The sequence below is a fragment of the Callorhinus ursinus genome, unplaced genomic scaffold, assembly GCF_003265705.2.
Source record: "Callorhinus ursinus isolate GAN/ISIS: 27379988/994484 unplaced genomic scaffold, GSC_fseal_2.0 scaffold13, whole genome shotgun sequence".
Lineage (NCBI taxonomy): Eukaryota > Metazoa > Chordata > Mammalia > Carnivora > Otariidae > Callorhinus > Callorhinus ursinus.
Genome location: NW_027397075.1, coordinates 11,712,000 through 11,739,223, shown reverse-complemented (window position 1 = coordinate 11,739,223; position 27,224 = coordinate 11,712,000). Strand labels below are relative to the sequence as shown.

The following is a 27,224-nucleotide window of genomic DNA, read 5'->3' as shown; positions in this document are numbered from 1 at the left end:
AGCACATGAGTTAATGGTAGTTAAAAGTAGATACACTTTCTTTAAAAAAAATTTTTTTTTGAGTATAGTTGACACATAATGTTACATTAGTTTCAGATGATGTACTTTCTTTTTGAGCCCTTATTATGTGTCATGCTAAGAGCTTTGTAGGCACAATTTTGTTCAATTCATGATAATCCCCATGAAGTACTGTTATGCCTATTTTACAGATGAGGAAACTGAAGCTCCCAAAGGTCAGTTTCCCTGCATAAGATCATGCAGCTAAGAGTAAAGCCAGAACCCTAATCAAACTCTGTCCCCAGAGCCCTAGCTGAGCTAACTTGCCCTCTAAACCCCACGGTGGAAGGGTGAGAATCCAGACAGATTTGAGACCCACCAAAGGAGCTTCCCCATCACTACCCTGCTTACCTTTGTCTGGCTGGAGCTGGCTGACCACAGCAAGTTAGGTTCCATAGCAAATGTTGTTGGGGCCCTTGCCCACATCCCTTGCCCTCACCACTTCTGCAAATGCTGACTTGCCTTTATCCGAGGCCAGCCACTTTCCCAGGTGAGTGTAAATGGACTTACCTTTGTTCTGGACTTTCCTTCATCTTGATCATCATCATCATCAGATCTAGTCAAGTTGCTGGAAAGTTGAAGAGTGGTCTCTGGGGGATCTACCCCACTGGCTTGGTAAACTCATGCCCTTTCTTTTGATGTCAGGCCCTGTAACCCTTTGACTGTCCCTAATTTTTCTGCCAAGTTTCAAATGCTGCAGAAAATGGAGTTGACGCTATGACCTTGGGCCAAAGTAGAAGTGTGGAGACCAGAATCATGAATTATACTTTATTCTTAGAAATGTCAGACTGTTTTGTGGTTAAGAGCACAGTCTTTCAGTTGGACACCCTAGGTTTGAATCCCAGCTCTATCACTGTATAATAACCACAGGATGGGTTTGGAGTCCCACTGGGCCCACTGCGAGACAGGGGAGCTAAAACTCTATTGGTCATCTGATCTACATAAGCCCTACTCTGGTGGACCCCACTAATGTTTTGGGTCTCCTGGAATTAGTGTCGTTTTAGAGCCCAGGTCCTGTGATTCTGTAAATGTCTGATTTTTTCCTTTTCCTCAATGCGGTCACCTGGGAAAAGGCCATAGGTACCTTTGGGGAGGGCTGGGAAAAAGATTAACATTATACAATTTTGGGCCGTGTACCAAGATCCTTCCCCAAAGGGACCTAGCCTCCCTGGGTCTGTAAACTGGCTCTGGGAACTGATTGAGGGAGGTCATGACTCTGCTTTTATGATTCAAGTTAGACTTTTGTTCACTTGACCTAGAATTCTGCTCATTCAGATCAGTAGGAATTTAGTAGGCTTCCCATCTATTTCACTTCTAGGGATACCATGACCAACTTGCCAATGTCATAGTTCTGTGCACATCAGACTATCCTGATTTTGGCTTTGACTGTACTGTCAATGGTAACCATGCCCACTTTGCCTTTGGCTATTGAGCTGCCACTTGGCTTCTGTCATGCCGGGATCCAATGACCCCAGTGCATTTAGGTTTCCCAGTTCAGTGGCAGCAGTTCCCACTATAATGTGCCTTGGGCATGTTGCTTAGCCTCTTTATACCTCCGTGTCCACCTTTGTACATTGGGGATAATAACAGGGTTGTTGTGAGACTTAGATGGAAGGTGATATAAGAGGGCCTCAAAGCCCACCCATGTTTATTAGAATTATTTGTGCTGGTTGGGAGGGAAGAGATGGAGGAGAGAGGAAGGGGCTGGATCGAGAAGGGGAAGGTGTAGGATGCAGAGAACGCTGGGCGGGAGCAGATCCTTTTACTCATGCAACAAATGTTTCTTGAGCACTTACTACAGGCCGCTCACTTTGATAGCTTTCCAGAATAAAATCATGAACAAGGCAGAGGCAGTGACTGCCTAGGAGATTAGTGGGAGAAAAACTGGAGAAGCAAATTGCAGCATGATCTCTGTGCTTGGTTGAGGAAGCTCAGGGAACATAGGAGCCTGGTGCTCATTCAGCCTTCCCTGGACACGGTGTTAACAGTTAATTATCCAGAAAATACCTCCTGGTTCAACTAACACAGCTGAGGGAGTCCCACACTGATGTGAAGAACAAGTTGGGCACACTATCTATCAATCCATCACTGCAAAATATTTCTCAAAGTCTCCTGCCTTTGTCCATCAGCACTGCTGCTGTGTGGAGTCCCTGCCGTAGTTTTCTCCCTGGTCCAGCCTTTCATGCCTGGTCCCCAGCAACCTCTCTATCCACCACATCTCTCTTCCCTCATCCATCCTGCTGCAGCCACCAGGCTTCTTGCTGCCTTCCTCCCAGCCTCTGGACTTTTGCACATGCTCTTCCCTTTGCTGGAACACCCTTTACCTGGCTGAGAACTGTTCATCTTGTATATCTCCAGTCAGTGCTCATTTCCTCTGCCCCTTTCCCAGCTCCAGGCCTTCTGAGGCTCTTCTGTTTTAGGTTCCCTTGTTCCCAGTAGTCCTCTGTTGCAGCCCTTTGCCCCGTTGACAAAGTATCAATCAATCAACTCCCCCCCCCCCCCCCCCCCATACTGGGCTCTACCTGGGCAGGGACAATGCCTGCCATGGTCACTGTTATAATCCCCTACCCCAGGGCAGTGCTTGGCCCATAGTGATGCTCAATAAATATCCCTGATAGGTAAGCATAGCTTTGAAAGGTGGTGTCTTTGCATTAAGCCTATCACCCTCCAGGCCAAATTCTTCATCTGTTCTGAGCAGCCTCTAAATCATTCAAGATGCAGAATAGTACCAAAGACCAAGGTGTTCATCCTTGTAGGGCATTGGAGAAGTGGACCTCTTCTGTCCCTTCTTTCTCCCTTCCTTGGCCAGGGAGACCGTGGGGGTGCAACCTGGGGGCGGGGCTTTGCCAGAGCCGGCCTGGCCCTTAGCAGGTGAGAGGAGCGCAGGCCTCTTCCACGCGTGCCTGCGGTATGCGTGAGCAGCCAGAAGGGGGCGGCAGAGAGACAGGAGTGGTCCGCGGAGGAGCCCAGCTCCGAGCCGAGCCGCGCGAACCCACTGAGCCCGCGCTCAGAAGCCCGATCTCCCACCGACAGGCCGCTGGGTTCAGGAGAGTGCCGAGTCCTTTCTCTTCCCCAAGTAAAGACAGAACACCCTGGAACCATGGCCAGCCCTTCTGGCAGCCCTGAAGATTCGGGCAAGCTCAGAGGCAGGGATGGCCGGCAGAGGCGGGAGGAGGAGGATGCCCCTCCGGAGGAGAAGAGATTGAAGCTGGGGCTGGAGGGAGGAAGCGCAGCGCAGGAGGAAGAAGACGCGCCACGTCTGGGCAGGGAAGAGACCGGCACCCAGACAGGTGGCGAAGGCAGAGGTGTAAGTGAGCGGGGGCGCAGGAGGGACGGGGGCTAGAGGTGGGGTGGGGTGGGCAGGATGCTCCCCGTCGGCCGTCAGGTCCAAGTTGATAATTGGGCAGCAACTCCTGAGGGCAGGAGCGGTGTGACAGCTCATGGGGACCTCTGAGAAACTAGATGCTTGGTTGTTGGTGGCAACCCCCTTCTTGTTTATGTAGCATTGACTCGCTGATTCTCCCACGACATCGTCGTCATCTGGCTGGGAGACCCGTGGGTTCTGCGGTTAGCCAAAAAGGGGAAGGGGAAGCTCTGTGTCCTGGGGGCCCCCAGAAGGGGAAGGAGGTGAGGGGAAGGAGGGCTCAGAGCAGCCCTCAACCTTCAGCTCCCTCCTGGGCAGCGCTGTTTTAGGTGTCTCTCTGGGACTTTTCTGGTTGTGTGTTTCTCCCACCTGGTAAGGGGCTTGGGTGGGAAGTACCCTAGCACAGGTTCTGCCAAAGCCTGCCCTGTCAGCATGTGGGCTGGCAGCAGCTCAGCCCATGCCCCTCACCTGCCCTGCATCTTCCTGTCATTGCTCCCCATTCGGGTTGGGCAGTGAGAGTTGAGAGAGAAGGCAGGTGGCTTCCATCCCCGAAGTCATTCTCCTCTCCTTATTCTTTCTGAGAGGGACAGTGAGGCAAAGTTCTGAGCATCCCCTCAGGTAGTACCTGGCTGTGGTCCCTGCTGGCTGAGTGTATGTGTGAGGGTGTTTTGTTGTGTATGTGCGTGGTTATGTGAGTCACTAGGCATGTGTGGGATGGAGCTCAGTGACCAGCTTGATCCCTTGGTTCCCGCTTTCTGCTTCCTCTCTTGAATCTTCCAGTTATGACCTGGCTGACCTTACATTTGGGGAGCACATGAGTCTGGAGGACAGATGAGGGCTGGCTGGATAGCAGTCCCCATGGCAAGGGCTGCCACCTTGAGAGTTTTTAATGGATAATGGCATTGACCTTTATGTTTCTTCTGAATGTTTTTATTCTTGACCATATGCTTGGCTGAGCTTGTCTTAAAAATTTGATTAGTGGCTAGTGAGCTCCATGAGAGAGTTCCCATTCTTTCTCCCAAATCCACATAGGCAGCTGCAGCTTGCCTACGTTCACCAGGCTGCATCAAAGCCCAGCTGACCCAGAGTGGGGCTGCTCCCAGGTGCTGCTTCAGAGATTTCACCCTCCCCCCATGGTTGTAATTGTGTTCAGACTATGGGCCACCTGGACACCAGAACCAGGTGAATTTCTCTCTGAGATGCCAGGAGAAGGATAATCCTTATGGAAGGTTTATTGGGACACATCACGGAAAGAGTGAGAGGGATGTGTCACAGTGTGGTAAGAGGAGAGGCCCTGGGTCAGAAACATGATTATGGAGGCAGTGCAGTGCTATGAAACCTTTCCTCTCTCTATCACTTCCCTCATTACTTGGGACTTTGACAAAGACCAGATATGAGAATGCAAGGAAATGACCAAGTGCAGTGGGATGTAGGAATGTGGATTTGAATCTTGGCTCTGGCCTTCCTTTGCTGGGTGACTCAGAGCAAGTTACTTAACCTCTCCGAGACTAGTGTCCTCATTGGTGAAATGCATATGCCAATAAGCCTTGTTTCATGGGGTTATTACCCCTGAGATTAAGTAAAGTTTATCCATAGAAAGCACTTAGCATTAAGGCCGGCACATAGTATGTGCTCAATAAATGTGATTTAGTACTGAAATTCACTCCATGTAGCTCACTTACTGTCATCTTTGGTTCTAAGGGTACATCACAAGAGATGAAGGTCTTAGGCCAGAATCTCCATATTAAATGCTTTCTGAAGATTAAGGAATTATGGGGCAGGTGATGAAATTTTTAAAAGGCAGAAACCCCATTGAACTTTTTGGTTCAAAAAGGGAAATGGGGATCTCATGGTTTGAAGGATTATTTCATAACTGGATAGAAACTGTCCTTTCCTGAATCTGAATCTGAATCCAATTTTATTTTCTCCTTTTGGGGCATGTGGATCATCTGGGGAAAGTGGCCCTTCACAGCAATGGTGTTTTGGTTTTTAAGTTTAAAGGTTGGCCAAGCTTGTGCTGCCCAGAATGCCCATCAGATAGATTTCTCCTCCTTTGTAGTTTCTATAGGAATATTCTCTTTAAAGAACCCAGAAAGCAGTTTCGGGCTGGTGCCAGGAGCAGCAGCTATTTCTTTGAGGAAAGCCCATTTCTTCACTCACAGACTATGTCCAAATGGATCAAGAAGAACGGAACACCTTTTCATGAAATTTTTGTCTATGTAGACCATTAGCTTGGCTAAAACGTTAAAAACATTCTTGTTCTTTAATAGCAGATTATTTTTAGGGGCAGATCATTTTGAGCTTTTCTCTGCAGGAGCTGCATGGGCATCACCTCCCTGTCCATGCTGTATCTAGATATTTTTAAAGGATTAAATACCCTTTACCTTCACTGGGTTTGGTGCTTTGGATGGCTGAGGTTTACATGTGACTGGTTGTCCCTCCAAGTGGGTCCCACGCTTGGCTCTTGCCTTGAAGGGGAAGGGGGTTGCTTCCTCTGGAGGTTGCTACGGGGTGCTTTTAGGAGGTAATGTGAGGCCCCAGGAGCTATCTCAGTGCAGAGTCCTTTTGGAGATGTGGCTGGAGGAGGGTATGTGCCTAGTGAGGACTGATCCCTAGAAGTTTCACAGACTCCTTTTGCCCTCTCCAGACCAGGGTTGCTGAGAAGGTATGAAAGAACCAATCCTCCCAGAGCCTTTATTGACTCCTTTAAAGTGACCCCAGGGTGAGTCTGGCCTGCAGCTCTTCCTGGGGGGAGAGAAGGATCTCTTCTAGGTAATTGGTTATCAACATTATCAACATTAGCGGTTTGTTCAGTTTTTCTCAAGATCAGGAAGCTCGGCATAGACTTCTGGATTGTGCTGGGCAGAGCTGAAATCCCCTGATGGAATCCTCATTCAAGAGTCTCCAGAGTTGAGACCAGAATAGGGAGGTCATCATCAGCAGGGGGCCCCTTATAGAGGGAAGTCCAAACTGCAGGTCTTTCCCTTCTCACTGGTGAAGGTCTGCACCTGGGTGTCTCAACTTTGCCACTAGTGACATTTGGGGCCAGATCATTCTCTGTTGTGGGGGACTGTCCTTAGCAGCATCCCTGGCCTGTAGCCACTGGATACCATTAACACTGCCTCTCCATCACCAGTGTGACAACTGAATATGTCCCCATACATTGCCAAATGTCTATGGCTTGGGGAGGATACAGATGAAATCACCTTATCTGAAAGCCACTGCAAAAATGTTTCAGAGAGTAGGTGTTAAGTTTGGGTCCTTGCTGTACCACTCGTAAGCCTTGGGAAATTTATACAACCTCCATGGGCCTCAGTTTCCTCATCTATAAAATGGAGATAGTAAGATAAACCTCAATGGAAGGTTATGTGGGCATTCAATACAATTCCAAGATAATAAATGGAAAAGGCTTAGCATAGCATTTAGATACAGAAAAGCACAAAACAAATGGTCAATTCCATTTTTACTTATTTGGGTGAGTCGGATTTTGTCTTCCATCCCCTTATCCATTTGGTGAGGTGCAAGGGTGGGGAAGTATCATCCACCTAAACCTTAGGTTGGATTCAGGTAGCATCTCAGCTTTCTCTATGGAACTCACTGGTTTCCCTCCAGTTTCCTCCTTGATTCTCTGGTTCTGGATTCTAGGAGGCAGGAGTGTGGGTAGTCGGAGCAGGTGACACTCAGTTTACTTCCACGCTGGAGAATTCCAAAGCTGGCTTGCCATGACAGGGCTTTTGGACCAACATCTGGTTTCTGGATTCCCATTTGAACACAGCTGGACTCCACAGGGCTGAAGCTCTCTCTGCCAAGATATAGATATTTCCCTGGCAACGATCTCTCAAGCTGACATGAAGACATGGCCACCTACCAGAACACAGTGCTGCACGGGCTCTCCTGTAATTTGTGAGGCAAGCTTCTGAGGATTGCAGTGTGCGTGAGAAACCGTAGGAGGTTCCCTCGTCCTCCAAGGGCCAAAAAGTGGGGTGAAGGTTGGTGAAGGGTCCTCCAGGGAAGAAGAAGGCACGGAGGGCATTTCTTTCAGTGAGAACAGAGAGGTATAGGCCACATACTGGTTGGTTCAGACCACTCTGCGGGAGACAGGTGCCTCTGTGCATGCAGTAGTTTTGGATTCTGAGCTGTGTAGCCCTTAGCTTTAATCATTTCAGAAATATTTAACCCCAGTGCTAGCAAACCAGAGTGTGGCTTGGGCTTCTCAGCTGGAAAGACACAGACTGCCAGCCAATGTCCTTCTGATTCTTTTCATTTCATTGAGATGGTTGTTGTCCCTTTGTATTCTCTGGGACATGATTTGGAGCTGAAGGAGCAGGAGGGAGACCAGTTTGGGGGCTGGGACAGGGGTCTCTGCCAGGGATGTGGCCGCTGGGATAGTGGTGATGGTAGTGGGTGGAGTTGAATGCCTGAACAGAGGAAAGCTTATGAGATACGGTAAGGACTCAAGTATCTATTTGGTATGGCAATGAGAAAGAGGCAGGGTCAGACTGACCTCCAGAATGGCAGGGAAGACTATGAATTTGATTTTGGACTCTGGCTGAGTTTGCTCTCAGACCCAGGTGACAATGTCTAACAAGATAGACAGATCTGGGCCTGGAGATTCAGATTTGAGAGTCATCAGTGTAGATGGTACCTGGAGCCATGGGGACACCTGAGGTTGACTGGGGAAACAGTGGAGGGGAAAGGGGAGGGGCTTTGGTATCAGCCCAAGGAAATCTTAATGATGATAGGAGAAGAATCCATGAGAAGGATCAGAGGAGCATCAGGCAGAGGACATGTGGCTCCACAGACAGGAGGACAGAAAGATGAAGGTTGGTTGTGTTGAAGAGAGCCTGTTGGATTTAATATATCATGCTCCTGGGCTCCTGCTGGAGTTTTAATGGAGGCCGGTCATGGGGGGCTACCAGGATTCTTCCTAATGTGGGCATTTCAGCACCCAACTGGGGTGTGTTCACCAAAACATGAGACACTCATGGTCTTGACTTTTTTGCAAAATTATAGTTTGTGCACATGACTCCAGAGCTTTCTGTCCTCCTCACAACACTCAGCTGTCACTTTTCCACATTACCTTGGAAAAGGACCCAGCCTTTTGTTTTTTTTTTTTAAAGACTTTATTTATTTATTTAACAGAGAGAGACATAGTGAGAGAGGGAACACAAGCAGGGGGAGTAGGAGAGGGAAAAGCAGGCTTCCCCGTGGAGCAGGGAGCCCGATGTGGGGCTCGATCCCAGGATGCTGGGATCACGACCTGAGCCGAAGGCAGACGCTTAATGACTGAGCCACCCAGGCGCCCCAGGACCCAGCCTTTTGGTGGAGAGCCCTGCCCTGACAGTGTTTCTTGGCACAAGATGGTTCCATTGGGAGATCTTCACCTCTCAATACTGAGGGCTCTTTTCATTCCTTCTCCAAGTATTTGAGCAGCTCCTAAGTGCCAGGTGCTGGTCTAGGTGCTGATCTACGAGACGGTTCATTTCCTGTTCTCTTGGAGACCCTACTCTAGTGGTAGAGCCAGACTCTGGTCCATAGGCCAATGCTGGCCCCCTGCTTGTGATTGTAAATAAAGTTTTATTGGCATCCAGCTGTACCCATTCATGTACATATTGTCTATGGCTGCTTGCCTGCACTAATGGGAGAGTTGAGTAGTTGGGAGAGACTGTATAGCTCACAAAGCCAAAAATATTTACCTGATAGTCTGAGGTTAAGGGACCTTGCACTCACATGGTGTCCCATGAGGGTGTGAGTACAGCTGTCCTTGAAATGTGTGCAGCTCTGAGGAGGGGTTGCAGTGAAAGTGCTCAACTTGCAGGACTCCAAAGGAGGGGGCAACAGGTCCCCCACTCTCAACTTTATGGGTCTTTGGTGTCAGGGGCAGGATGGGGGTTCTGAGTGGGCTTTCCTCACTGCTGTGGCAGGGCACCAGGCTAACATCATGCAGTTTTTGGATGGGAGAGACAAAAAAGGGGACGTGGGGAATAGCAACTTGTTCCCTTCCTAAGAATTTCCTTGAGATGGGTCCCTAGCAAGTGTTTAGGGTCCCACGTTGCACAACTGCCCAAATCCAGTGAGGTCAACCATCTTGGTGCTGTGAGTTTGGGGTACAGAGCTTCCAAATCACTAAGAAGAGAGAGAAAAAAAGATGGTTTTTGCAAGCCCGAGAACTCAGGTTATTGGAATTAACATTTCCCCCTGAAGTTTTATAATGTCTGGGCATGCATATTTAAGTGTCTGCCTCAAAAGCTCTCACTAATAAGCAGATGGTGCATTTAATTTCCTTTTTTTTTTCTTTTTTTTGTTCTCTGAGCAATACAGCTTCCTGCATGGCCTCCTTGCAGACAACTGCATGTGGGGGTGACAGGACTTCTGACCATCAACACAGGTCTCCAGAGGCTGCTGAGAGCCCTGTATTCATGGGGCTATTCCATGGAGGGGCTGGTCTTTCCCCTTCTTTTCAGCCCCAGCAGGAAGTTGTCAGGTTACTCACAGCCCACAGGGCTCCTGCCTTTGCTACTCCAAAGAATCTTGGCTACATCTGACACCCTGTACCTCACCAGCTGGTGAATGGGGGTCCCAGGAAAGCTGGAGGTCTGAGAGTGCAGCCCGAGAGCATGAGGGGGACTGGGAAAAGCTGCTGGGAAGAGGCTCCAAAAGGATGGTAGAGGCAAATAGGAGAAAAGGAGAGCTGGCGTGCAGAGCAAGGACCTTGAAGGCACAAAAGAGAAAGCTGGAATTTCTAAAAACAGAGAGAAGAGCAGATACCTTTAGCACAGCTCAGGTGTGTCTGGGCTTTTTGAGTTTTGCTTGTTTTCCTTCTTCCTGACTCCTCTCACTGTGTTTTAGGGTGTTAAAGAAATAGACTTTTGGGGGCTCCATGAAGCTCCGGGTCTGGAGGTCTTTGGAGAATGCAGGGGCTACCCTGAGGGTCTCCTTGGCTCTGTGCCTTCTCCTGTCCAGGCCTCCATCCCTGACTGTGTGCAGATCTGCCTTGTGTCTCAGGCTTCTGCCCTGGAGAAACCTGGACAGGGCTTGTGTCTTTGGTTTGGGGCTTTTGTCTTGTGTGTCTGGATAAGGAAGACTTTGTGACTTGGAAACCTGTTCGCTTGAATTGGAAGGTACCTGGGAGGGAAAATCTACTGCCTTCTTCATTTTTCTTTTTGCTTCTGTGTTCTTTGTTGACCTGATAGAGTTGTAAGCCCTGGTGTGTGGGAATCAGGCTGGATGAAAGAATCTACATGGTATGAGTATAATTTTTTGGCTTTTGTTCTGTTTATTAAAAATACAAATTATTATTTGCTCATTGTAAAGGATTTAAACAATACAACTATATAGAAGACAAAAAACAAAACTCCTCCTTTATCTGTTTTTCTTCAATCTTGCTTCTCAGAAGTAACACTGGGAGGGGTTGAGGTATATCCTTCCACAGCTTTCTCTGTGTGTAGGCAAGCATGTATATCTGCACATAAATTGTTTAATTTTAATTTTTTTAAAAATAAAAATGGGATCATGCTATATTTATTGTTTGGAAAAGCCTCGTTTTAACTCAGTGATGTATATCTTTGACATCATATTATGTTGGAACCTGGACTCCACCTTCCTTAAAGACAGTTATTCTGCTGTGTGGATGCACTGTACTTTCTTTAGGCCAACCCTATACTGATAGATCTCTGAATGGTTTCTGCTTCTTCCCTATTGCAAACGGTGTTGTGATGAGTATTCCAGCACATATCACTTGATGCTCTGTGTCTGTGTTTTTTGTAAGATGTTCCTAGGAACAGGATATCCAGGTCAATGGGTGATCAGTGCTGCATTTGCATCCTGGTGAAGTGTGTTTTCCTGCTGCCAGCTCCCTAAGGCTCTACATGGTGCCATCCTCTACAGGGGTCATCCCCCAAAGCCTAAGGGCATTGGCCAGAATGGCATTCTCTGTCTCACTTTCACCTAGGTCAGTCCACACCCTGGTGCCACCCCCAGCAGAGACTCTGGCTTCCAGCTCTGGCAGGTGGCCTCACATTGGAGGAGGGAAAGTTCACTTTCCCAAACATTCTTGGTACTATTATTACAAGTTCCAAAGTTGGCATTTGACTCCTTCAGGCCTTGCCACTCTCTACCTGTGTGTCCTTGAGCTGTTTCAGCTCTCTGGCTTCAGTTTCCTCAAAGGTAAGTGGTGATAATAATATAATAATAATGGCTGCCACCCTGGGCTGCTAGGAGGACTCAGTGAAGTAACTATCACACGCTTGGCTTGTTGTGCACATGCAGGCAAGTGCTGGGGGTCATTGCTGAGTGTTGAGTAAGCCAAACTGTAGTTTGACCAGGGCCTGTGTCTTCAGTACCAAGTCTAGCACCAGGCCTTTAGTAGCTGCTCAGAAAATGCTCAGCCAGTGACTGGAATGGCAGGGACAGAGATTGTGGCAGAGGCAGTGAGAGCAGACCAAAGGAAACAGAGCTCCCACTAGGTTCCCAGGTGGAGAACTCCAAGATGACTCTCCAGTCTTAGAGCCCCCTGCCGCTTTCCCATACTTCCCAAGACCCATAGGAGTTTGCTGTGTCTTTCAGGCCAGAGCCCAGAAGCTGGGGCCTGGGCAGGTGCTGGTCAGCATTCTGCTGTATCAGGGCACCTCCATTCCCAACTTGGACCTGGATGCCAAGTGACTCAAAGTTGGCAGGGACTTGGCTTGTTCTGAGCCCAGGGACAGAAGATAGGGAGGTGTGGAGGGGTGGGGACCCCCATTTTGGCCCTTGCTTTTGCTCCTTCACTTTGGACACTGCAATGTGTGTGTGTGTGTGTGTGTGTGTGTGTATGTATTTCTCTGTAAGTTTCCAAGTCTTAGGTTGTGTTTGTGTGGGACTAGGTTTGCCAGTTAAACTTGACATCCAATTAACAAATTTTTTAGTATAGGTATATCCCAATGCAACATTTGAGACATAAAAACAATTCATTGTTTATCTGAAATTCAAGTTTAACTGGTGTCCTGTCTTTTTACTTGCTACATCTGACATTTCTGTGTGGAGGTTGTCAGTGTGTCTCCATTCAAGGGACTGTCTATAGGCACAGGGATGGGGACCAATTGAGAAGACCCTCCCAGGCTGCTTCAGTGGCCTAGAGGCTGATGGGTTGGATACTCGAGCCCCTGGTTCTGGCTGGTGGTCCCTAGCATCTTTCTCCCTGTTACCTCTGTTGATTTCCCTCCCATCTCTCTCTGAACACAGAGGCAAGAGCTGCCCCATCCACCCTTGTTTGGAGCACAGCTGCCCAGCCAGACATGCAAACAGCATGCAGATGGCTGCAAAGCTTTCCCCAGCTCCCTCTGCAAGGGGCTGCAGATGAAAAGGAAGCCCTCATCCTCACCGCCTCCCCCTTCTAGAAAACCTTGGCCAACAGCCACTGTGTTGCCGCTTTAGACACTCCTCCCTCCTGGCGATTAAACCACATCGTGTTTTGCCAAACAAATAAAGCCCTTCATTTCCACCGTAAACTTGTTCACACGCGCGGGCTGATTGATCCACCAGTGTGCCTGATTCATCAGCTCTTTCTCTCAGGCGGCAAGAGGCTCTTCTCTCTGGCGCTGGTGAAGAGCTGCTTGATTTCCATCTGAAAGACTCTCAGTAGAAACCAACCATAGTTTTGAAAGCTGCTTCTTCCCCTTTTGCGGATTCTGTGTGGTTCTTGATATTTGATCTCGAGTGAAATCATACTGGGCCCTGCCCCAGGTATCACAAACCTGAGGGTGCATTTATGTCCAGCTGGCTGGGCGGCTGTCAAGGAGGATGTTCAATGTGGCCCCTGGGTCCATAGCAGCCCTTCATGGGGAATACCACCAAGGAATCTTGTCCTTCCTGTTTTAGAAGAAATTACTGTTTAGTCATTTATTGGATTTGTTACAGGCAGGGTCTCAGTTTCCTTACAGCTTCTCTGTGAGGCTGGTGCTATGATCATCTGCATGTTTATTTGTGCTCTCTCTAGTCTCATTCAAGCTCCTCTAGTTGTAATACTCTTTTCTGCCACAGGGCCTTTGCACACCCTGCTCTCTCTGCCTGGAAAGCTCTTTCTGCCCACATCCTTCACCTGGTAAATATCTCATCTGCAGGCTGACTTACCACTGTCTCAGGGGAAGCCTGGCCACACTGACTCAGTCATAGCAAATTCCTGATACCTGTTCTCATAGTATCAGGTGTCTTTCTCTTGTAGGTCCAGGCCCAACTATAGCCACCTATTTTTTTGGGCATGATTTTTTGATGAATAATTGACCCCTTCTGCAGTATAATCACCATAGGGGGCAGGGGCCATGCTTGGTTTTGATTCCCATTGTCTCTGGTGTTTAGCATATGCTCAGATAGAATTTGATTAATGAATGACCCATACCCATTTTATAGATGTGGAAATGAAGGATCAGGAAAATTGCATAATTTGCCTGGTGTTATACAGTCACTTACAGGTGGGCCTTATTAGTATATGAAGGACAGTTATCAGTGTGGGTGAATGGATGTTTACAACTTTGTAAAAAACAGTTTATGTCATATTTAGCTTGTGGTCTGCCATGGCCCCCTGATCTTCTCTAGCTTCAGTTATGTAAAGTCTACACTGCCTGTCTTGATAGCTGTTCAGATTCTTTTCCCTCTTTAAGTTGGCTTAGAACTTGATTCCATAACTGAGGCCTGATCCCTATACCCATTCCTTACCTAGGTTGACTTAGATTTTGTCAACAATGATTCTAGTCTTTGGTGAAGGCCAGACTGAAGGAAAGCCTTGAAAGGTGAAGATACCTGATGAGCAGGTAGTCACTTGGGTCAATCCAAAGGCTGGAATAAAGGCTGACCTGGAGGACTGAAGGAGTCTCAGAACTGAAGGTCAGGCCCAGGTAGAGAAAGGGATTGAGCCTGCCAGGGTGAACTGTGAGTATTTGATAAGCCCCTCCTTCTCATAGTTGGGGAAGACTTGGTGAGCCTGCTTAATTTGATGGAGGGATTAAAATATCCTTTGGTGGAACTTGCCTGGATGGCAACAGTGTGACACAGCCAAGTTATTGATTATTGATTGCCCAATTGTCATCAGTTTAACAACCTTCAGTTATAGCTATAATTTGCATTAATTATCAATGCAGGTTTTGAGTTTCCTAGTCAATAAAGGGAGTGTTCAGAGAGAAGTGATTGAGGCTGGGCACTATCCAAAATGAGGGATTATTTCATGGGCAACACCCTTTCCCCACCCACCTGCAAGTGGAGAGAACTCCTTTGGTTTTTTAGAGGACCCTGAATAAATGGTAAATAATGCTGCTCAAGTTCCTCCCTCCCACCGTCCATCTACCCCCATCCCTTCATTTATCCATCTATCCAATACCCACCCATCCCCATCCACCCATCTGTCCATCCACCCACTCATCCATCCATCCATCCGCTTGTACCTGCATTCATTTATTCAACAAAGACTTATTAACTATCTAGTAGATTCTGGGAAGGCACCGATTCTAGTGATTAAGAACACAGGCTCTGAAATCTGACTCCATGGCTCTAACTGAGTTTCACCACCTCCTAGCTGGCTCCTTTGGCAAGTTATATAACTTCTCTGTGGCTCAATTTTCTCATTTGACAATTGATTTTTAATAGCTACTACAATTGCAGATATAGTGAGGATTAAATAAGATGCCACATAAAAACTGTATCATTCACACTCAACAGACATTAGGTTTTGCCATTTCTTATTAACCTTTATAGGTGCTACAGATAACAAGGTGAGCATAAGGCGGGTATGTATTTCAATACCAAATAACCTGTAGGGTGATAAGTTCTGTAGTAGGGGAAGGCCAGACAGTTATGAGGGACCCTGGCCCAATCTTGGAGATTCAGGGAAATGTTTTCTGAGGATTAGCTATGTCAGCTGAGACTTGCAGGGTAGGTAGAAGTTTGCATTTCACATGGAGATCCCAGACAGCATGTGGCCAAGTAACCAGGCCTTGTAGTGTTGGATCCTGGTCCCCACTGGCAGAGATCTGTGACCCAGCCTTGCTGTCCCCTCTGCTGGAAGTCCATAAGATCTGGGAGTGGCTATTAGGTAGGGCAAGGGGCTGGCAATGACAGTGGCCTTCACCCGTCATCATACTCCCTCTATGGCATCTGGGAGGGCTGTGCCTAATCTCCTGTCTGCGGAGTGGGGTCAGGAAAACCAAGCCTGCTTCTCTCCTGGGACTGTCAGGAGGATAAAATTGGACGGCAGTAGAGGGCCTTTTGAAAATGAAAACATTCTATTTGAATGCAGAGTGTTCTGTGACTGTGATATTTTCTATCCTGTGAAATCATCGTTGACCCTGAAACCATCTATTCAAAATACCAATGGAGTTAACCCTTCCTCTGTGTCTCTACTGGGGGAGGGAATTTGTCAAAGATTGTTGCTGCTATTTTACACACAGGGAAAACTAAGGCAGATGCAGAAACAGGATCAGGACCCAGGACTCCTGGCTCCGTGACTGTGTAAGGTCTTAAATGGCAGAACGACTTCAGGTTCTTTCAGAAACAGCCCTTATCTAAATATTTGCAGGGGTTCCTTAGACAGTATCTAAAAACAAAAGTGGATTCTGTCATCTCCACAACCAGGATGGCTCCAGGGTTGAAGCAAGAGGAAACTTTGGAGTCAGGCAGATTTGGGTGTGAACTCGAGATTTTGTCAGTTACAAGCTTTGAGAACCTGAGCAGGTTATTTAACATTTCCAAGTGACGCTGGAAAATAGGACACATTGTATGAAAACTTGGAAGAGGACTCTCACCTGCCTCCTGTGCAGGGAGGGTGACCAGCAGAGCAGGATTCCAGTATCCTAGGTGCTTGGCTCTTATAACAACAAAGCCCACAGTCAGGTCCCACAAATGTTTCCCTTGCAGGGTTACTCTAAATATTGGGATCATAAACACAGGATGCTGACAGTGTAGTCAACATTTATGAGTTTTAGTGCCTTCTTTGGTGTTTTTCATAGTTCCATATTTCCCCAACCCTTAGAGCATCAGAATCATGTGCAGGAGGGTATTTATTACATATACCAATTTCTGGGGCTCTTTTTCAGAAATACTGGTGTTTAGGGGCTCAGCTGGGATCTATGTTTACAAAAGCTCCCAGGTGAGTCTCATGTAGCCAGCCTGGCTCTGGCTCAGGGACCCAGTTTGGGAAACAGTCCTCAGTGCATACTTTGCTCAAATTTTAAGTTTGTCTCTTTTCCTCCATCTTGTATTACCCTCACTTGTGCTCAAGTCTGTTTCTTCCCATCGGACTGTAAGCTCCTTGATGTCAGGGTCATCTCTTGCTCATGTTTGTATCAGTGAACTAAGATTTCCAGGTGCTCAAGGGAGGGGCACTGTTTGCTTAATGGGGTCAGCCTTGAGGGAGGTGTGTTAGTGTGTGTGTGTGTGTGTGTGTGTGTGTGTGTGTGTGTGTGAGAGAGAGAGAGAGAGAGAGAGAGAGAGAGAGAGAGGTGAATCTTTGTCAGAAGAACCTTTTTGTCCTTCATCTGCATTTGCTGTGAGTCAATGTGATTTACTCTAATGGAAGCCAGTTCGCTTAAGCAGAGGCCTTGCCCTGAAATGCAGCAAGGTTATGGATGGGCAGAGCTGCGGAAAGCTTTCCTGGGAAAGGCTTCAGTGTCATCCTCAGCTAATTGCACTCAAGTTTTCACTTCCCGTTTACCACTGCCATGGAGGCCATTTTGATTTCTCCTGTGGAATAGGTACTATCTGATCCCCTGTAAAAGTGTATTAGAATAACTAGGATTGAATTTGGAGATGGAGGTACTTCATCTACTGAACAAAAACCAGTGTGTCACTTCTGGGCTGGAGAAATTAATTCCCAGTACATGGGCTTCCAGCACCATCTTCCCTCTGTTGCCCTGACAGGTGATGGAACCTCCATTAGCTCAAGCCCAGGGTAAGTTCAATGTGGAAACAGAGCCCCCTCCACCCCCTACTCCTTGACATGCAATGCACATGTACCGTGAGTGAGAAAAACAACCCCTTAGGAGTTTGTTATTGCAGCAAAACCTAATTTAGTTTGACTGATTATGGTGAGATATTTATATTTATAGACATATATATATATACAATTTATGTTTATAATTGGTAGTTTCATATAAAATTGGTAGTTTACAAAAGTCCTTTCTTACCCCCTCCCCCAAAATGTAACCTTGTGTTGGTTCCTAAATTAAAAAAATATTTTATTGGTTTATGAAATAAAAAAATCTGGGAATCAGCAGCTTAGAGAGCCACAGTGTAGGGTATCTACAGGGCCAGGTTATTTCCCTTTATAAAAGCATAGCCAAGACGTGGAGTATTTTATTCTTTCCTAGTCTACATTCCATGGGCTCTTGAAGAGACATTGATAAAACGTTACGGCTTAAATGGTGCATGTAGCTACAAACCTGCCTAACTTAGTTCTAGAGATAGAATCCCTTCTTGCTTCAGAATGAGCTTCGTGCTGTTGTGATATTTCAGCCCTTTAGGGGTATTCTGTACTAATTACATTAAAACACGACCAATGCTTCTGCTTCCTTGTCCCCAAATTAAACACCTCAATCATGCAAACACTCAGTTGGATTTAGTGTGACTGATTCCCAACTGTCACTAAACACATAATTAGATTATATTTTTTTCCACTTCAACTAAAAGAAAATGGACAATAAAATGCTGATCAATATGTGCAGCTCAGGAAGTACAGCCTCTTTGAGATGCAGAAGTGTTTGTTTTTTAAATCTGTATTCTTGAGTAAAGAAAAATAATCCATCTCTCTTTCCTAGAGGAGGAAGACGGAGAGCTGGGCTCAGCAACAGCTTGACCATTGGAGTCTGAATTAAACAAGTAAATGCCTCCCTGGAATGAAGGGTGCATTTCTGCTTTTCACGGGACCATGAAGCTCGTTCTCTGTCTTTGGTGGTGTGTATGTCTCTGGGTGTGTGTGTCTGTGGGTGGGTGTCTGAATGTAAATGACATGTGTACCTGTGTTGTGTTTGTAACATTCCCACGTGAACCTCAGCTTTGTGGGAATCGTAAGATTGGGCCCTTGAGCCCAATGGATCCCATTTTTACAAAAATAACTCAAAAGTCAGAAAAGAAAGAATTGAAATCAAATCTCAGTTCTAAAGCCACCATGTTTGTGAGCATCTCTGGATTTTTTGTTTGTTTGGGATTCTACCTGCCTCCAAATGACTTTTTTTTTTTTTTTTTTTGAGAGAGAAAGAGAGAGCGCATGAGCAGGGGGTGGGGTAGGGCAGAGGGAGAGAGAATCTTAAGCAGGGTGAGATCATGACCCTGAGATCATGACCTGAGACAAAATCATGAGTCAGATGCTTAACTGACTGAGCCACAAAGGTGCCCCCCAAAAGACATTTTTGCTTTCTATGATCAAAATCAAAGGGTTAAAATTGATCATAAGTACAAAACAATTGTGTTTGGGTCTCTTTATATCGGGGTTTCTTAGCTGAGACACTATTGACTGCTGGTTGCCGTCTGTCTCCTGTTCATTCAGCAAACATGTATGATACCACTCTGTGCCTAGAACTTTCCAAGAGAGGAGGATAAAAAGGTGATGGAGACATGGAATCCATCAAAGATGACTATCCTAACACAAATCAGATCAGAACCCAAGATCTTGCTGGGCAAGTGCCTTGGTAGCCCTCATCCTGCAGTCTACACAAGAATGAAAGACACTTTTTTTCATCACACGTGAAAATGTTTGTGTTTCATATATACTGATGCAATTTGTGTTAATACTACAGTATAACTATGCTCATATTCTTAGCATTTTTTGGAGAGAGATTTGTTTCTTAGCAAATCATCTCTAGAATATGTAGAACTGGAAGTTTATTTAGAAGCAATGAAAAGTACAAGAAAGTCAGGCCTTATGCAGGAGGTTCTAAAGTCAATGAGGACAGGGTGCCTGGGTGGCTCAGTTGGTTAAGCGACTGCCTTCGGCTCAGGTCATGATCCTGGAGTCCCGGGATCGAGTCCCGCATCGGGCTCCCTGCTCAGCGGGGAGTCTGCTTCTCCCTCTGACCCTCTTCCCTCTCGTGCTTTCTATCTCTCATTCTCTCTCTCTCTCAAATAAATAAATAAAATCTTTAAAAAAAAATAAAGTCAATGAGGACAAAACAAAAAATTCAGTAGTCAACATTACTCTTGAAAATCCCCTCCATCTATCATAAAGCATAGAGATCAAACTTAAGACAGCTTACCAAGTTCAGTCCAGCGCACCTTCCTCAGGGTTAGACCAGAGGGTGGTTTCTTTGGTGAGTAGCTGATGGAGTGATTGAGAGGGCACATTTTATGAATAATTGTGTCTTAACCCCAGAATCATTTATCAAAGTGAGATATTCTCACCAGGAAAGGCAAATAGCAATGAGCTCCTGTTGTGAAGGCTGTATGTAACTCCCACTTTTCTCTTTTTCCCTCTCTTTGTTCTTACTAAGTACCAATAGTTCATTTCCCAGATTAAAAGAGCCCACGTTTTGTATACCTACAAATGGAATTGCTGGGTCATATGGTAACTCAATATTTAATTGCCAGGCTGTTTGCCAAAGTGACTGCACCATTTGACATATTTGACAACAGTAGTGTGTGTGTTCCATTTTCTCTACATCCTCACCAACACATGTTTTTGCCTATCTTTTTGATTCTAGTCATCCTAGTAGGTATGAAGTGGTATCTCATTATGGTTTTGATTTGCGTTTTTCCAATGGCAAATGATGTTGAGTATCTTTTCATGTACTATTATATATCTTCCATGGAGATATGTCTATGCAGAAATGAAAACAGAGGTCCATACAAATATGCATGAATGTTTAGAGTAGTATCATTCATAATAGCCAAAAGGCAGACATAATTCAAATCCCATCAACAGGTGAATAGATACACAAAATGTGTTATACCCACACAGTGGAATATTATTTGGCCATAAAAAGGAGTGAAGTTCTGATACCTAATTCATCATGGATGAACCATGAAAACACTATGCTGAAAGGAGCCAGACACAAAACAATCACATATTATATGATTCCATTAATACGAAAGTTGAGAATAGGGAAATCTGTAGAGGCAAAAGTAGATTAGTGGTTGCCTAGGCCTGGGGTGTGGGGATGAGGGGTGGAGTGATAGCTAAAGGGTATGGGACTTCTTTTTGAGATGATGAAATGTTCTAAAATTGACTCTGGTGATGGTCGTACATCTCTGTGAATATGTTAAAAATGACTGAAATGTAAAAAACTATAAAAGAAATGTAAAAAATGTGCAAGTTGCTGTTCTATTGATCACTTGATGGACTTTAAAATACAGATTGCTGGGCCATGCCTCCAGTGATTCTGACTCAGTAGATCTTAGGCAGGGCTTCGGTATCCCAGAGGGATTCTGCTACTCAGCCTGATGTGAGACCCACTGTGTCCTTGGCGAGCCTTCTGTTCTCTGAGTTCTAGAGGTCAGGGTGGAGATGGCTCATATTTAGGGAGAGCTTGCCATGTCCTAGGTGCTGTGCTGAACACCTTTACTGTCATCATCTCTTAATCTCACAATAACTTCCTGAGAAGGTAGATAATATGACCTCTGCTTTAGAGATGAGGAACTGAAGTTTTAGAGAAGTATCTTGTTGATAGCCCCAGAAGGAAGTGGCAAATCTAGGAGATGCCTTAGGGGCATTGATTCAGGAACTAATGCACTCAAGCCCACAAATTCTGTGGTCCATGGATGTGTCAATCCCTTACATTTCTGTTGAGACTGGGGTGAAGACCCAGTATCACAGAGCCTCCCCAGCCTCCTGGGCACTTGAGTCCATGTTTGCTGTCTCTATCCCCCACCTTTGCTAACCAGAAACTTGGTTTCTGCTTTGATTTCCACAAGCATAAACCATTCACACCAAGCACTGATGGGTTTTGTTGACTTCGTTAGAGATTTGGGGACATGGAGAGGGTCACATCACTCCCTACTTAGTCTTGGTCAACTCATTGATCTCTCTTACTTTCCTTCACCCCTGCATTTTTCTGCTTACCTGCTCCTTCCTGGATAGCTCTGGGGACTCTGAATTCTTATTCCTTTATTTTGTTCTTGTCATGCAGAAGATCCCACAAATGGGATCTGCCCTCTAGAAAGTGGTGATAGCTATAGATTGATGTGGATGTTATTTTGTTTTCCCCTATAAAATATACTAATTAACTATCAAACCATGGGCACTTGGCTGTAGTCCTCGGGTGATGGCAGTGGGATGGATACTGCTCCTTTGCCGCCCTGCGGGGGAATGCTGCACATTTAAAGAAAAAGAAACTGGCTCTCTTTAAGAGGCAGAGGGAGGCTTCTGGAGCTGGTGCCAGGTTGTTTGGAGGCAAAATGGCTGTTGTATTAAAATTGCCCAAACTTGGTCTGGTGCCCCGTGTGTTCAGAGCTCAGTGCCATGATTGCTTCAGTTTTGTTGTTATTGGTTGGTTTTCCATCCTGTTGCTTGGTAGGTTTCTGCTAAGAGCTTCAACCTCAGGAGTCCATGGAAGATATATAATAGTACATGAAAAGATACTCAACATCATTTGCCAGAGTTCAGTTCAGGTTTCTGCTAAGAGCTTCAACCTCAAGATAAACACAGCTCTTGAGCAAGAGAGTGTAATCCCACTCTCAGCCCCCCAAAAGGAGAGGTCATCACTGGGCTTCTGAAGATCTCCCATATCCCTGCACTGTCTCCTTGAAGAGGGAAGGTGAAGAGCTTTGCTGTATGAGGTCCATTGAGGAGGATTCAGCTGAGTCATCACCAAAGTTTGGAGTGATGGGGAGGAGCTGACATTTGTGTTTAGGGGTAAGAAAGTGGGAGTAGCTTGATCTTAGAGGGAACTGAGATTAAGAGAAGGCTTTCTGGAGTTTTGCATGTATAGTGGAGACCTACCATAACAAGAGTCCTGTGGCCAAGCCTGTGATCAGTAGAATGACCATATGAGGGTCTTCTTATGGCAGATAACCCTGAAATATTAGCAGATTTGGAGAAGCTGCAATAATAGTGACCTCCAGGGACCTAGTTCCTGTCTGGCTTTCCAATAATGTATAAGCTCGCTTCTTATGTCAACTCACGGAGAAGGGTAAGAAGCCCCAGTGATGACAAGATTGAATTCCCCACCTGCCAGGCATATAGGGACTCAGAGCAGATTTAACTGGAGTTACAGAAATAGGAATGTGACATTTCTTACACCCAGGCATGGTAGAGCAACATTTATTCCCTCTGGTTTGGAGGGACGGAGAATGCTAGCAGACATGACTCCAAGTTTCCATTCTTAAACCTCATGTCTAGGAATGAAGCTTCAACTTGGTCCACAGATCAAAGCTCCATAAATACCACCTCTGGTGCTGCATCTCTCCTGCCTGCCACTGTCCTTGATTTCCCCTCTTTGACCCATAGAGGAAGAAAGTTCCAGCATCCCGCTTCTGATCCCTTGGACATACACTGGGACAGGAGTTTCCATGTTTCTCCCCACTCCTTTTCTGAGAGGACAGAAATGATGTGGTTGGCAAGACTGAGGAAATGCTGACTGTATCAGGCCAAGTTCATGTATTAGTGGATGGGTTACGTTGCCTAAATTGTGATGGTGGGGTTCACCTTCTTGGTTCCTTAAATAGGCTCTAGGCTTTTTGGGGCAAGTATAGGACCGGCATCAGCCAGCAAGTGACCAACCAGACATCTTGAACAACAGGGGCTCATTGTCTCACGTTCTAAGACCAGAGACAGCTGATTCTAGGGTTTGCTAAATTCTGGGGTTTGCTTGAGATGACGGGCTTCTTGTTGATTTTTCTGTGATGCTCTCGCCTTTCTCCTTATGGTCATGGAGGCTGCCACAAAATCCAAATACGGAGTCCTCATATGACAACACTCCAAGGCAAGAAGAAAGGGGCAGAAGGTCTCCTTGCGCATTTTTATACTAAAATCTCTGCTGCAAATTCCAGCAGATTTCCTACATCTCAGCCCTATCAGTCCTGGGCCGACAGGAAGTGGGGGAGGGGAGTCCCTCAATAGAACAGTCAGAATGGAGTCTCAGGACCAGTCCTAGAACAACCAGGGCAAGGGGGGATTTGAGTAACATGGTTAGTTTAGCATCTAAGCCTTAGACTAGGGACTGGCAAACTTTTTTGGGTAAGAAAATAGTAATATTTCATGCTTTTGGGTCCAGATAACCTCTGTTACAGCTACTCAGCTCTGCCATTGTAGTGTGAAAACAGCCATAGACAATGCATAAACAAATGGGCATTGCTTTGTCCTAATAAAACTTCACTTACAAAAACAATCTATTTCATGCTTTTGGGTCCAGATAACCTCTGTTACAGCTACTCAGCTCTGCCATTGTAGTGTGAAAACAGCCATAGACAATGCATAAACAAATGGGCGTTGCTTTGTCCTAATAAAACTTCACTTACAAAAACAATCAGTGGAGCAGATTTGGTCCTTGGGCTATAGTTTGCCAAACCGTGCTTAAACCATTTCCTGAGGCTGGGCCAACGCTTCCTAAGAGACAAGGCAACTCAGCACCTGAGTAAAATAGGGGTTCTGTTGATAAGAAAGAGGAAAGGAATAACCAGTTTCTGGCCAGGTGACTGATAAATGTCAGGGCCAAACTAGTTCTCCAATTCACTTTATTATAAATAAAGACAAATGGAGGATCCCCATATAGCTGTTTGTCTGTTCAAATTTGTTAAAAGCTATAGAGATAAGGGACAGTAACTCTTGTGTAATGGTTAGCTGTGGCCACAAATATACTGTGTGACAAGCCACCCCAAATTGGTGGCTTAATACAACAACTACCTATTTTCATGGATCTTTGGGCCTGTCAGCTGAGGGTTGGTTGATCTACGTGGGGTACATCTGGGAAGCTCTGCTCTGTTCCTGGTACTTCTTATCTTCTTCTAAGACCAGTAGGTTCACCTGAGTATGTTCTCAGTGTGCTGGCAGAAGCATAAGAATGTAAGAAGGATTGAGCACCCTCTTTTCAAGTTTTTGGTCACATAACACAGACCAACATTCCATTGGCTAAAGCAAGGCACATGACTAAACCCAGTATCAAGGGCTGGAGAAGTCCACTCTGACTCTTTAGTGGGAAGAACTGCAAAGTCATACAGCAAAGGGCCTGGATAGAGGACATTGTGAAGAAGTCCCTTAATGCACTGCAATTGACTACAACCCTCTAACCACCAATAAAATTCAGCAATACTTGCTTAATGCACCTGTGCCTGAATTGCTTCTGGCTGCAGCCCAGGCAGTGGGGACCTGGCTGGGGAGGGACCATGGGAGGGCATTGCTGTCTTGCAGGTCCAGGTGTAATCACATGTGACCAACTCTGCACTGACCATGGCTGACTTGCCTTGTCTTGAGTCCTTAAGAGGCAATGCTTGGCCTCATTCCATTCCTGAGTAATTTTGACAAAGCTGGTTTCAAGGAGCCCAGGAAGTAAATCAGTTGTAGCTTTGAACTTTGCAGGGAGTGGGAATGGTTGAATATATTTATCTGGTGGTTATTATTTCCTCACCACAAGGAGGGCTGGCTGTTAGGAAGCTGCTGTTAGATTCATTTGCCCCAGGAGTCATGAGCTGTGTGTGTGCATTGTGTGTGTGTGTGTGTGTGTGTGTGCGCGCGCATGCATGTGCATGTGTACCCACTTGTTGGAGCTACTTCCCTTTATAATAATATTAGGCAACATTCTAAAAAAAGGCAAGAAATTAGATAGGCTTCCACAGACAGGCACTTAAAGCTTTCAAAGTGGATCACACATCATAAAATGAAACAGTGTGTCACATTTAAAAAACTCTGTGTTAACATTGGTTCTGACTTCAACAAAAACACTATTTGCCTGAAGAGTAGAAGGTCCTTGTAACCCACACTATTGCGTACAGGAGTCACACATTTTATTCCCTTTTCTTAACAAATTCAAGTGGCTGGAAGACACCAGGTGGATCTATGTGCATGTTGAATTTTTGAAAGTATTTTTGGAGGATTGGAGGTTGGGTTGGATTCATTTATTCAGTATTCAGCAGATATTTATGGGTTACTTGTTACATCCTAGGCACTGTACCAGGGGCTGAGAATCTACTAATTGGCAAAAGCAGGCAGGGTTCCTGCTCTCAGGGAGTGAACAGTTTTTAAAGCTGCAACTTTCAGTAAGGTAGCCACTAGCCATGTGTGGTTTTGTTTTGTTTAAAGATTTTACTTCTTTATTTGAGATTAAGAGAGAGAAAGAGAGAGAGAAAGAACATGAGCGGGGGGTGAGGGGCAGAGGGAAAAGCAGACTACGCACTGAGCAGGGAACCCGATGTGGGGCTTAATCCCAGGACTCCATGACCTGAGCTGAAGGTAGCCGCTTAACTGACTGAGCCATGTGTGATTTTGAGCCCTTGAAATGTGAGTACGAATTGAGACGTGCAGGACATGTAAAAAAATACACACTAGGTTTTGAAGACCTAATATAAAAAATAATGTAAAGAGTTTCATTAATATTTTAAAAAGTGTTTAATACATGCTGAAATGTTATTTTGGAAAAATTTGATTAAATAAATATTATTAAAATTACCCTCACCTGTTCTACTTTTAAAAAAATATGACCTCTATAGAAATGTAAAAGTAAATGTATGGCTACATCATATTTCTGTTGGACATTGATGGTCTAGAGGGAATTATGGGCTTTAACCCAGAGTTACCTGGGTCATTGATATGTTTGTCACAACTGTTCTGAAAGAGAAGTAAAGGGTGTGAAGAGAATGTACACCATTCAATCCTGGAAGGTCAGGAAAAGCTTCCTTAAACAGAAGTTCCTCAAAAGGTTAAATATAGTTATCATATGACCCAGACACTGCTCCTAAGTATATACCCAAGAGGAATGAAAACATACTTATACAAAATGTGTACACACATGTTATATCAGCACTGTTTGTAATAGTCAAAAAGTGGGAACAACCCAAATGTTTGTCAGCTGATGAGTGGATAAATAGAATGTGGTCTACCCGTAAAAAGGAATAACACACTGATACAGGCTGCAACATGAAGGGACTTGAAAGCATTATGCTGAGTGAAAGAGGGCCAGACACAAAAGGCCATATTTGTATGGTTCCATTTATATGTGATGTCCACAATAGGCAAATCCATTAGGGACAGAAAGATTAGTCATTGCCAGGGGCTGGGGGGAGAGGGAAATGGGAGGTGACTGCTAGTGGATATGGGGCTTCTTTTAGGGGGTGATTAATAAGTTCTAAAATTGATTGTAGTGATGGTTACCCAACTCTGAATATACTAAAAATCATTGAATTTTATTTTATTTTTTTAAAAATATTTTATTTATTTATTTGACACAGAGAGAGAGAGAGAGAGAGAGTGCACAAGCAGAGGGAGCAGTAGACCGAGGGAGAAAGAGAAGCAGGCACCCTGTGGTGCAGGGAGCCTGATGCAGTTCTCCATCCCAGGACCCTGGGATCATGATCTGCACCAAAGGCAGACACTCAACTGACTGAGCCACCCAGGCATCCATGACCATTGAATTTTAGGCTTTAACTAGATGAATTGCCTGGGATATGCATTATATTTCAATAAAGCTGCTTTATTAGAAAAATAAAGTCTTCCTTGATGAGAAGACGCTTAAGGGGAGACGTGGAGGGTGGATATGTGTTAACCAGATGAAGAAGCGTGGGAACAGCATTTCAGGGTGAGGAATAGCACATGAAAGGCTCTGGGGTCAAAAGGAATGCAGTAAATTTGAGAGACTTAAAGAGGTTGGTGTGGCTAGAGCCTGGAAGGCAAGTGACAGTATGAGGAAGTGAGGTTGGAGAA

At 45.6% G+C, this 27,224-nt stretch overlaps 1 protein-coding gene across 3 annotated transcripts in view; it reads left to right on the top strand.

Annotated features, from left to right (window-relative positions):
• Positions 1–3,065: 3,065 nt before the first annotated feature.
• Positions 3,066–27,224, top strand: part of RBFOX1 (RNA binding fox-1 homolog 1) — a 2,099,893-nt gene continuing 2,075,734 nt past the window's right edge. For all 3 annotated transcript variants that reach the window (XM_073899542.1, XM_073899544.1, XM_073899543.1), the window contains exon 1: positions 3,066–3,364. In XM_073899542.1, coding sequence (XP_073755643.1) covers positions 3,158–3,364 — 207 coding nt within the window. In that variant the 5' untranslated portion in view covers positions 3,066–3,157. The remainder of the gene's footprint in view (positions 3,365–27,224) is intronic.